The sequence below is a fragment of the Triticum urartu genome, chromosome 7 (genome assembly GCF_003073215.2).
Source record: "Triticum urartu cultivar G1812 chromosome 7, Tu2.1, whole genome shotgun sequence".
NCBI classification, from domain to species: domain Eukaryota; kingdom Viridiplantae; phylum Streptophyta; class Magnoliopsida; order Poales; family Poaceae; genus Triticum; species Triticum urartu.
The window spans coordinates 116,260,749-116,273,668 of NC_053028.1; the positions used below are offsets into that span (position 1 = coordinate 116,260,749).

Below are 12,920 nucleotides of genomic sequence, written 5' to 3' on the forward strand. Positions count from 1 at the left end.
GCCGGAGTGAGATACGGGAGGAAAGGACGGGATGCTCTTCGGGAGAGAGCAGAGCAAAGTTGCAAAGGATTTGGGAGAGAGCAGCAGCAAGATTTTGCTGATCTAGTTCAGAGGAAGAGGACGACTCGAGAAGAAAGGGATAAGGCCGCGGGATGGATGGCATGGCTACGAGGACGCGTGTCAATCCCTCGAGGCGGTTTACCGTGCGTTAAACCAGTCGGTTGAAAGCAATCGTTTTCCATATGATAGACAACTCAATCAACATACACACCTAGCTTCCAAATCAAGCACTAGTTCCTTCCTGATCAAGAACACACCCCCTTCCAAATCAAGAAAACCTAGCTACACACGATTTTGCCCTAGCCATGAATACTTTGCTTAACCAATTAACGAGGGCGAAGTTACAAGTTGTTGCTTCGCATTTGGGGAGCCGGCGCGTCTGCCGGTCATCATAGACATCGACGTACATGGACTTAGGAGGTGGCGGCGACGACGGCCAGGGATTACGACATCATCGATCGAGGATTTCGAAAGCGATGGACAAAGACTTGGAGGCAGTGGCGGCGGGGGGCGTCGGAGGCGGGGGCCGTGACGCCGGGTGGAGAGTGAAGACGCCCCACTCGCTCGGATGAGTCTAGACGACGCCAATCTAGAAATCTATTGATGCCGAAAAATTAGGTCAGACCAGTCGACCATGCCGGTCCATTCCCAACTTGATGGAAGGGGGGGTGGATCATGGCCTCATATGGGTGATGGCAAACAGGAACCACGGAGCGCTGTGAAGCAGACGGGCGGAGCCAGACCACGGAACCACCGGCGGGAGCCCCGCCGATATTTCCCCCCTCCCCTGGGTCGAATCACCGAGCCAGCCGCATATTCGCGTCGCACCGCGGGAGCGGAGACAGGTCGTAGGCAGGCGCACGCGGCCCTGCCCTCATCCCGCCACCGATCCCAAGGCCAGGCCACCACCCACCCATCCGTCCCCTCCACGCCACCACCCCATCCCCCGGCCCCACCACCCGCCGCGTCGGGTCAAACTCCACCATCCCTCGCCTATCCTCCTCCTCCTCCGCCTCCCCCCACCCATCCGTCCGTCCCTCCTCCTCCTCCCCTCCCCTCCCCACGGCCGCCTCCACCGCGCCACAAATCCCGGCGACCCGCCCCGTCTCCGTGCCCGCCCCGGCCACCACCTCCGGCGCGCCTCCGAATCCCATCCCGTTCCGCGAGCCGACTCCGTCTCCGTCTCGTGGGCGGTGACGACCCGTACCCTGCCCCGAGTCGGGGAGGGGCGGCCGAGGCTTTTTCCCCTTCGCGCCCCATATGGGCTGGTCGCCAGCTATATATTACTACCAGCTCGTCGACCGGCGGAAGGGCATCGGCTCGCGTTGGCGGGAGCTCTCCAGATCTGCCGCGGACGCTCGCCTCGTGTAGATCCCGTCCCGTCCGGATCTCGGCGCGGCGTCGGGGCTCCAGCGTCTCGTCTCTCCGTCCGTAGCTAGCGCCTGCGCGAGTGGGCAGGTGCACTGTTTGCTCAATCTTTTTTGTTGCTCCTTTGCGGGCGTATGATTCTCCCGAGCTTCTGCTAGAGCTGGAGGCGCGTATGATTTTGGCTGGCGTAACACTAAGCTTATTTTCCTTATTTGCTTCCTCTTTACTGCTGCGTTACGTTTGCCGCTCATGGGAATTTACTGATTTAGCGGCGACGCAAAGTTTTTTGCCGTAAAAGGGCCAATGCGTACGAGCGAAGCGTTAGATATTTCAACGTCCTAGCCGGTGAATTTGGCGTATAGAAACTGCATGTGGAGATGCAGTTTTTGTGACGCGGGCGGTTGTGGTAGTAGCTCAGGCAGTTATATCTGAGCCAAGAAAGGGCACGCCATTTTGTGTGCAAATGGGTGACGCCCTTTTTTGGAAAGATACCTACCGGCTTTTAGGTCTGGTGTAAATTTGGAAACTTCTATTACAAGTAATGGTGATAATTGTGTTGCCATCTCTGGCTGATAGTAACAAAAACAAACTTTTTGGAGCCCAACTGTACGATTTAATGGACCGACTAGTTTGGCAATTCTAAGAAAAACTTTTCTAGCTGAATTGATTTCGGATTAGTTCATCCATATATGTCATGTAAATTAATAAATGGCATATCTAGTTTAGAGTTCACATTTGGTGTGCTCTAAATATTACTCAAATAATTGGAGCCAGACCTTATTGGATTAGTTTTTATTTGCCTTTGCCGTTTTCGATAAGCATGAAATTGTTTTTCACTTGAAAATAATATCAATTCTTGGTAACCTGGCATAAATTTATTATTTATAGCTACCTCACAGAAAATCATGGAAGTAGCTAAATAGTTCTACAGATTAGCAAATACTAGCTTCTTGCTAACGAAGAGATGACTTTTCTATTTTGGTTATTCATAGGAAATATACTTTTTGTAAATGCGCCGAACCATACTAATACTAACCCTTGATATTTATCACCTTTTCAGGGTTTGGGTAAATCTCATTGGAAGAGTTTTTTCTGTACATGTAATTTCTGTTAAAAGATGACTTCACTGAATAAAGTTGTTCCAAATAATGGTGATGCAAGGTCAATGTTACCAAATAAATTCACTGCATTAAATCCCAATGCAGCAGAGTTTGTCCCTTCATGTGTTATTAGACCATCCTATGGTAATAGCACAGCTTCAGATGCAAGTAAGTCTGAACTTAGGGGGTCCCCTGGAAAAAAAATTCTAGATAGGTCTGAGTCGTCCAAGTCTAATAACTCAGACGATGAGGCACACCAGTTCTGGCGTAAGCAGCTCCCAGATGATATTATTCCAGACTTCACTTCTTTCGAGAAAATCGAACAAGAACCTGAAGAGCTGTCCCTTGCTGGATTATCCTTGAATGCACCTCCGTTCTATGGGACAAAAGCTAGCCGCTTGTCAAGAGAACACCAAGAGTTGTCTTCTTCAGCTAGCAACCTGGAACTTGGGCATACCAATTTATTTTACGAGGATAATTCACAGGCAACCTTTTCAACTGTTGGTTCAAGTAATTGGGAGCAAAATTACGTGGGTGATCTCCACTTTGCTAATGAAAATCAGGACCTTCAGTATGATCCTACCACGGGCTTTACTGACGGTTTTGCTAGTGAGTACGTTGCAGCATCAGATGGCCTCTTTGACCCCCTAGAGTATTTAGCGTCTCAGTTTCCTGGATTTTCAGCAGAGAGTCTTGCGGAGCTGTACTATGCAAATGGATGTGACTTCAATCATACTATTGAAATTCTCACCCAGCTAGAGGTAATCTCTTTCTATCTGTAATTTTCACACTTAACTCCTCTAGACGTCCAATCAGAGCATTGCTTAACATAGCTGTCTCTTCTTGACGTATATGGCTGAAACTTTAATGATTTTTCTTTCTGCTCAAGGCACCAGTATTAAATGTATCCTTTGAAAGACAATATTAAAATCTCGTTCCTCTTTATTTGGTAATGTACATTGCTTCAAGCAGTTATGTTACAATTGCAACATTCAGTAGCATCTCCAAGGGTTATTTTTTCTTTTGATTTTTCAGATGCAAGTGGATCCTACTTCCAATCAGACAATGAATTTGACCCCCAGCTCACCAAACTTTAGTACGGGGGACTTTCCTGCCCTGCCAACAGCAGAAGATCAAAATGGTTTCTCCAAGGGAGATATGGATATCCTTGGCCTCTTCAGTGGGCGCAATTCTTCCACCATATCTAGTGGTACTGGTGATTTTGTTTCAGCTGTTCGGAAACTTGCATCGCAGAATTCTGGCCACAGCAAGTTCAAAAAGGGCTCTGATTATGGCAATGGTGTTTCTACCGTTTCTGTACCCAAGCAGTACAGTTTTGGTTCTAAAACATCTTCTGGGAACAAGTATCAAAGTGTTAGTAGTGCACGTGCAGCTGCAACTCCATGGCTTGATACCGGCGATTCAGTCGGTAATACTCATCTGAATATTATAAGTTATTTCTGATGCAGATTGCACAATTTGATGGTTTTGCACATTGTATTGTTGTTATCTTAGAATAGGCAAGTTAGGATTGGTACATTGTGCTTTACAATGTATGGATAGATCTCAGGAAGCAAATTATAGTTGGGTGTGCATAATTTGAAGCATATTGGTGTATTTCCATGTCTTCATTCTAGATAGATGCAATTATAGACTGATGGATTTATCTTTGTACGTGGCCCAACAGCAAACATGTATTCAGAATCGAGGGAGGAAGCTCGTGATTTTGCCCGTGTCCGAAATGCATGTTTTGAGCAGGTGAGCAGCTTAATTGTTGTCTCCAGATGCTTGGTTGTATATGTATCTATTCTTCTAAACCAATGTACATGTTACATGTTCACATTTGCAATTTTTGTTTAGATATCTGTTCATAAGGAATATTAAAAAAACACTGGCAGAATCATAGTAGGAATTTGTTGAGGGTTTTGCCTATGGATTGAATTTGGCATTGTTAATCGGTTTTTGTTGAATTTGGCATTTTTTAAATTGTTTGTTGCCTACTTGCTGTATGTATCGTTAGGTGTGTATCATTGTCATGTGCTTAACTGCAGTCGAGAATAATCATAATGTCTGCCATTTTAACTTCTTTCTGACTACATGTCTTGTTCCTTTCCTTCCTAAATAGAAGGGCAGACCATGTAAAAAAAAGAAGGGCAGAGAATATTCATGTTTTGTATAATTTTTCCACTACTCATATGCAAGTTTGCAAGCCATAAAAAATGATGGATTTGTGCGACTTATTTTAGGGAAGGGCAAATCTGGCCCCATAGCTACCAGTATCATATAAATTACATCCAGGATATCATCATTTGCTACGTCCTGCACATTTGACTCATTAATTTTGTTAGTTGGAATATTGATGGAAAGATGTACTTGGCAGGCTAGACAAGCTTACCTAATTGGCAACAAAGCTCTGGCCAAGGAACTAAGCATCAAAGGTCAGGCCTATAACTCGCAAATGAAAGCAGCTCATGAGAAAGCTAGAGAAGCTATTTATCGACAGAGGTTGCTTTCTCCCCTTTACAAGCTATGTATACTGCTTCTGTGGAATGTCAGCGACATATTTACAAGCACTTCTGTTCCATCCTAAATTTTTTGATTCATTGTCCAGGAACCCTGGTTCTTTGCAACGGGGGAGTGATCGTCTGATTGATCTACACGGCCTCCACGTGAGCGAAGCAATCCATATCCTCAAGGTCGAGCTCGGCTCCCTGAGGGGCATGGCGAGGGCTTCAGGCGGAAGGATGCAAGTCATGGTATGCGTCGGAACAGGCCACCACACCAAGGGCTCTCGCACCGCGAGGCTGCCCATCGCCGTCGAGCAGTTCCTTCTGGACGAAGGCCTCCATTACACGCAACCTCAGCCCGGCCTGCTTCGCGTCGCCGTGTACTAACATCATCTCTTAGGTGAGCTCCACAGAGAAAAGCAACCCACAAAAAAAGAGGAGAAAGAGATGCAGGAGAAAAACTAAAAAGGTGCGCTGTTGGAGCACCTGTAAGTTCTTGGTAGTTGTATATTAAAGGAGCCAGCAGGAGAATAGCCTGACAAAACAGAATACAGTGTAAAATTATACATAGATCCATTCAATTCACATTCCATTCCCCTCCTGCCGTGCTTATTCGTGATATGGTTCCCTGGAGTGCATGCGAGATGGACTGCGGCGAATGTCACACGGGAAACGTGGGAGTCTCGGTTTCAACCGGCATTCTGCGGTTATAACAAGACGTGGGATTTTGCGGACTCGGTGAAATTTGAGACAAACATGTTGCATGCTTTCACCTGTTTGTTTTATTCTGTTTCTCAAGTAGCCAGGAAGTTCTGTTGTGTACATCCTCTTGAGAGAGCTGCAAATGAACACTCGTGGTTGCTTAAGCAACTCATGCGGTGCATGCACATGAGAGAAGAAAAATCCCTTTCACTAAAAAAGAAGAGTGGAATTAAGAACCTAGTAATTTAATGTTTAACATTTATCATGCTTAGCTTTCTCACGGATATACATGGAAATGTATGATCCATCTTGTGTACTGACATCATCTTGTATAGGCTAGTACAAGGCAATATTACACAATATTAATGTCTTTTAACACAGAATTCCACTTTACAACACAACTAAATATTTGTGTACGGTTCCCGCAAACAATTATTCATGAAAATGCATGATCCATCTTGTGTATTGACATCATCCTTTTTTTTACCACATACTGCTCTGTCAGCCATACGGGGACAACCAGATCAACCAGATTGTTAAAGCTCAATTAAACTTGTGTTAATTATGGGGGAATCTCCCCTTGTACCAACCGCAGCCAGTTTGCGTTGGCAACTGTCGCGTCGGTTCCTGACATCTCTTCCGAACGGATGCCTCTTCGATGCATCCCTTCTGCCTGTATAAATACCTACAATCATCTAATGAAAGGACATTTATTCACTTTTACATCTGTGCCGAGGCTCTCTCGATTGTTCTCTTGTTTTCCCTTTCAACACGTTATCAGCACGCTCCCGGCGGAGCGATTCCATCTGCGCGACGATTCCCCCTACAGCATCGCTCGGTCGCGTGTTCGTCGGCGTGGTGGTGCCCGCTACTGCGGCCGCCCTCAGGACCGACGTTTCTGCAGTGCGCTGTGGCCATGAATTCCTGCAGGCGAAACAAGGCCATGAAGAACAGAAAATGAATGAAGAACAGGGGAGATGGCATCCATCGATCAAAAGATTGGAGGTTTAAACCGAGAATTCATTGTCTCCCATCACGGCAAGAGTGTAAATCGAGATCCACCAACGAACGGATCGGGAAGAAAACGGAAAAGGTACACGCGTTGATTTCTTAAACCGCTTTACCTTTGTTTCCTCTATGAGGGACAGTCTCGTCGCGAAGAACGGCGGCAGTCGAACCCTCGGGCCCCATCGGCAAGGCGCCTCATCGGCGTCCAATGGTGGGAGACTGCCCTCGGCCGCGTGATCCGGCGCACGAGCGACGGGCATCTGGAGCAACGACGTCCTGGCCCCGGCGCTGCTCCTCCCGGCACACCCCGTGCTCGACCATCGGCCTTGCCCCCACGGGCACAGAGGCGACCCGGCCCCGGCGCTGACACATGGAGCCCAGCGGCGCTCGGGCTCGCGAATGGCGCTTCCAACGGCGTCGTATCCGGCACCCACCTCCCCGGTGACTCCTACTCCGAGGACGAGCGGGGCGGGAGATCCTCTTGCCGCCGGTGGTGCGGCCGACCGGCCGTGGGCGTCTTCGCCTGTGCCCAATCGGGCCGGCACGCCCTCCCCGGAGTCCTCTGGCGCAGCCTTCTCCGGCCTCCAACGCGAGGCTCGGCAGCGCTCCGCCCGGGTCGTGGTCTCTCCACGAGTTGCCGGAGAAACGGCCGACCGGCCATGGCAGTCGCCGCCCGCGTCGGTCGTGGGGATTGGGGATGGATGCTGGCAGGGGATCGCTATCCCTGGCCGCTTGCTTCTTATCCAATTGGCTGACCAGGCCCAGGCCGGCCCTAGGCTGGCTTCCCCAGCGTGGCCCATTTGCATAAGATTGGGCCACCGCTTTTCAGCCCTTTTTCTGTGAGTTTTAATATTCCAGAAAATATGTGGTTATTATGTGGCATGTTCAATATGTTTGCTTTTTAGCAATCTCTATAACATGTCTTATTGCTATAACGACATTGTTTTGCGATCGAGATTAAGTTTTCTCACACAACAATATTGATTTGCGATTGAGAAATATTTTTTTCTCGCAAAACAATCTCATTGCGATTGAGATTAATTTTCTCTCGCAAAATATTAATTCACCCTGTTGAATTATCTTGCAACTTGATACATGATCATATTATTTAATTTGAGGTCTATACAATTCAAGTTTTTCTTTCACTTGAACATCAACTTTGCAATATCATTACTATTCATTATAATAGTGGTGTATTTCCGTTGAGTACAATGTATTTCGGAAGGTGCAAAATTTAAAGTGATTTCTTCAAGCTGATGCTTGGGATCACAAGATAGTCATATGGATCTACTGCCTATGCAGATTATCGATGACTACTGATAAAGTCTACATTTTGTCGTTTCGACATTATGATTGCTTTACAAAGTGCTTTCCCACACATTTTTCTAAGTCATGACATAAAGCATTATGAGTGAGTATTTCCTGATTTCATCATATTATACTCCCTAGTGCTGCGAGATCTACTTCATTCGGGAGATTATCTTCAAAGTGTCATGCTTAGCAATTTGAGATTCGCATTAATGGTTTCAAGATAACTTCTTGAAATATCCATTAATTTTGCAACATTACCATGATGGTCTTTAATTTACTAATCGTAAATTAATTATCTCTGGTAACCGATGGCTAGAGAATTGAGGCATTCGCCCTCGATGGCCACCACTGCCCTACTTGGGCCATGGACATCATGATCGCTCTTGTGTCTCGTGGGATAATGTGTGCCATCAAAGACCTGTCGAATTCTCCTACGGTTGGAGTCACATGACTAACAGAATAAACATGTTGCTTTATGCATCGTAAGACATATATCGATCCAGATCTCAGCATCTGGTTATTCTGTATTAGCAATCCCTGGGATACAAAGAACCTCAAGGGCAAAAGGTTTGAAGATCACTCCTTCAATCTGACACCATCATGGCAGTTTGTTGTTTGCATGACGTTCTTCTAGAACCGAGCAATAAATGACTATCCAACTGTCACATGACCCTATGGGCACGGAGAACATGAAGGTTGAATATGCATCAACTGACATGTTTGGAGACTATATTTAGTCCCTCAATCTCCTTAGTGATCTATTTATTTATGTCCATTTCTGATGTTCTAATATGAACATGATTATTGTTGTCATCATATATTATATCAGCACTTTGGTACAAATACATTTATATGTATTCTATATATCTGACAATGATTTTCATATTGAGAATCTTCATGTCTATATATATAGATTTCTACGGGAGTCAATCCGATGAAAAATGATATGTGCCTTGTGGACATATGCACCACAAACTTTATTCTCAGGGTAGTTCAATGTTTCCACTCTCATTGAGAGAAAGGAGATATTTAAATCGCTAGACGCGATGAGGTATTTGTTGGCTCAACTCGAGTCATATTTACTATCCCTGTGGGTACTCGAGTAACGTCGGGATACTTTATTGCTTCCCAGGTTTAACTCGTACCCTACTAAACTATGAAGGTATCCGTCAAAATAGTTTCCATAGCGAAACTTATGATGACAACAAAGAGAAATAACTTCTCTTTACCATATGCAACGGATATGGAAAACACATTCTATGTGTATCATCTGGATTGTACTACACATACGACACAACCTGTACCACATGTTGTGTACGAGATAGTTTTCTAGAGTGTCTTGTACATGACAAACTTGGCATACTCGCCTTGGTCATCGAGACATTGGGTTGAAACAAAAACTATCAGCAATTCCAATAATTTATGATTATTATGATGCTAAATTCTAGTAATATTTGGATTTTATGTGCACTACAAGTGACACATGGAAGCTAATTTTAAGGCTTGCACACCTTAAAATTCTACAATGAACCACTCAGACTCCTTGAATGCATCAAGTCGAGGTAAGTGGCTCTTCCCAGCCATTGAGTAGACTATTCAGGTATTCCATGGTTCTAAAAGACATATCTACATGATGGTCTTAAGTGTGTGCTTTATTCACACGAAACCATTGGCTCATTATCCTGACATCGATTTCAAGCAAATCGAATGGGTAACATTGCAAAATTCTCCTTGAAGGCATTCTCTATGTCCTTTGGATTGAAGTTTAGCAATTTGTCCTAATGTCTAGACTCAAAATGGTTTGGTAGAATCATAATATCCAAAGAGTTAAGCTCATTGCATTATCTTTATTTTGGAATTGCAACTTACCAACTTTATGTTGGAGTCATGTAGTTTTACACGCTCATGACCAAACTGCATAATATTATTCCCCTCTGTCTTTGATACGTGGAAATCTATCAAGTATTTCCTATCTGCGGTAATTCGGTTGCATACCGATATCATCACCCGGCATACATCATTGGCCCCTCAACATATAGTTGGGATCTATGTGAGCAATAACTGTATTTCCGTTAATACCTCAAGCCCCTCGCATGGGGAGTTATTCAAGGCCAGTATGCCGATTTAATGAGGAACATTTCCAGGCATTAGGGGGAGATTTCATTTACCATAAAAATGCCAGGAAATTAGTGGAATGTTCAACACATTTCTGCCTCAAATCCACGTACTCAAAGATGTGAACCATGCATTCAGAAGTTTTGCAACACATTGCAAATAATCTGCCATGTTCATTTACTGACTATAAAGGTGTCACACAATCCTACAATCCTGTAAAAGTACGCCTGCAAGAGTGGAGGTACCAGCAAAATCCACTCCACTCCTCGTTCAAAGCAACAGGGGGAGATGTATGGCAGAAGTACATCAGGATTCAGCTTCTCGCAAGCAATGATATCAAGGCATGTGAATCAGTAAATGCAAGTCAACTTCACGTTGGCAGACACCTAATGGGTAGTATACACCCAGTGGATGGGAAACCTCCACCAACCCAGGTCATAGTGCACATAATGACCGGGTCATCGGAATACCCAACTCAATCGCATTGGGAAATCGCAAACAGTCACCATGGGTAATGATGTTTCTATCAACTCTATATTGATATATAGATTCTGGAGAAAGATATAACGGAAGTCTACAAATGTCGACATACATTTCTCAACTAGATTGCAAAAACCTTTCAAATGATTCAGATCCAAAGACCATGGCCATGGCAAAGTGTGAACAACACTCGAACTGAACTCAAGCAAAGGGTATAATCTAGGTAGAAATGATCTTGCTCAATAATGGGAAGGTATTCATAAGCAATACCTACACCAGTTTTCTTCTGGAAACAAAATTGAGAACGAAAAGGTGGTGAAACATAGAGCAAGTATTGTAGCACAAGGGTTCATGCAGATACCCAAATATTCTCCAGAGGTGGAATCTCATTCCGATAACTTATATCATTGGCAGTTCAAAATCATCTATCTCTGCAGTTGATAGATGTAGTGATCACATGTCCATGTGGATCACTAGATTCAAACATATATGATTGATTTCTGATGGAGTCTCAATTCTGAATCGGAGTACAAAATGCAACATACATTGTGTAAAATCAATAAGTCACCATATGACTTATTATTATCGTCGGTACATTTGGTACAACCGACGTAGTGAGTTCCTTATTCACAAGGATTACTCCTACAATGATGATTATCCATGTTTGTGTGTCTGCAATGACGACACATGTAATCATCTAAATGACGGAGTTTAAAATGAAGGATTTGGGTAAGCACCTTCATTCATACATTATGGTATACTATGTTGTCTATATCCAAAATATATTGGAGAAATTCATTATGGACAAATCTTATCCATCCATAACTCTCATGGTAGTTCATTCTCTAGACGTAGAGAAAGATCTATTTAGACCAAGAGATGATGGAAATGAGATATTGGGACTCAACGTTCCATAATGCCATTGGATCCACCAAACACAATTGGTTGGGACTCAAGAATATCTATCGATATCTCCAAAGGCATCAAACATCTTGTCCTGGTTTTTCAGTTTCACAGAAATGTGAACACCGATATCATTGGATACATCGATTAGATCCCCACTATGTCAGATCGTAGACAAGCTTAGTGTTCATACTAGGTGTGGTAGCCCTCTCATGAAGAGTCTTCCAAACAGACCTCATGGCTACATCCACCAACCATTATCTCAAAGATAATGTTGCTTGTGTTGCCCGGATGCAAACATGTTACATAATTAGCAATATCGTTATATTGCATATCTTGCAAGTCAATCATGTGAATGATTTGCTCACCAAGTCTCTACCAGCTTCTACATTCCAAAGATACGTTCATGGAATTGGTATATGAAGACTTCGGAATATGCAAGAATCAGGGGGAGTATCCTCCTAAATTGTTCCTGTTCAATGCATCATATTATACTCTTTTTCCCTTCATGAGTTTACTATACATGTTCTCATAAAGGTTTTAATGAGGTAATATCAACATGAGATCATATGTCATACTTTCTGTTTTCCCCACCGGGGTTTTTGGGAAAGTATATACGACATATTTTTTGTTCTCTAAACTCTACGAGTTTTCTCGTATTGAGTTAAAAGAGACAATAACCATTATATGTTGCATCATTTTCTCCTTATTTTCCCCACTAGGTTTGAAGGAGTTTAGCAACATATCAAACAATATACTCCTCACATTTTTCCCACAGGGTTTTTGGAGGAGACTTTTTCAAGATGATGATATTACATGGACAAGTGTAGATCAGGGGGAGTGTTAAAGCTCAATTAAACTTGTGTTAATTATGGGGGAATCTCCCCTTGTACCAACCGCAGCCAGTTTGCGTTGGCAACTGTCGCGTCGGTTCCTGACATCTCTCCCGAATGGATGCCTCTTCGATGCATCCCTTCTGCCTGTATAAATACCTACAATCATCTAATGAAAGGACATTTATTCACTTTTACATCTGTGCCGAGGCTCTCTCGATTGTTCTCTTGTTTTCCCTTTCAACACAGATCAAAGAATGAGCCACCTTTTTATTACGGCGGTTCTAGGAGCCGGACCATCCCTAGAACTTGTCAGCCTGCCATTCTTGATCTGGAGAACCCAAATTCAACAGCCCAACCAGCAGTGGCGGAGCTAGCTGAAAAACTCTGGGTGTGTGTGTGTGGGGGGGGGGACACAAATGATCAGTGTCTGGGGGGCCAAATGCTAAAAATGTTTTAATCTAAGTCTTCCTAATTTTTCTTCTTCAGAAATTGGTCAAAGGCTGGGGGGGGGGGGGGGGCGGGGCCCCCCC

General features: G+C 44.3%; 2 protein-coding genes across 2 annotated transcripts in view; one reads left to right on the forward strand and one right to left on the reverse strand.

The window, feature by feature from the left end:
• The first annotated feature begins 1,083 nt into the window (after positions 1–1,083).
• LOC125519975 (polyadenylate-binding protein-interacting protein 7) lies at positions 1,084–5,636 on the forward strand. The gene is made up of 6 exons (XM_048684752.1): positions 1,084–1,518; positions 2,489–3,289; positions 3,564–3,957; positions 4,216–4,286; positions 4,909–5,033; positions 5,140–5,636. Exons 2-6 carry the CDS (start codon positions 2,546–2,548, stop codon positions 5,420–5,422), a joined length of 1,617 nt encoding a protein of 538 aa, XP_048540709.1. The 5' UTR covers positions 1,084–1,518; positions 2,489–2,545; the 3' UTR covers positions 5,423–5,636.
• A 533-nt stretch (positions 5,637–6,169) lies between these two features.
• Positions 6,170–12,920, reverse strand: part of LOC125518514 — a 35,916-nt gene continuing 29,165 nt past the window's right edge. The window contains exons 3-4 of the mRNA XM_048683335.1: positions 6,862–7,582; positions 6,170–6,661 (exon numbers count right to left, since the gene is read on the reverse strand). Of these exons, the coding sequence (XP_048539292.1) occupies positions 6,515–6,661; positions 6,862–7,582 (868 nt within the window). The 3' untranslated portion in view covers positions 6,170–6,514. The remainder of the gene's footprint in view (positions 6,662–6,861; positions 7,583–12,920) is intronic.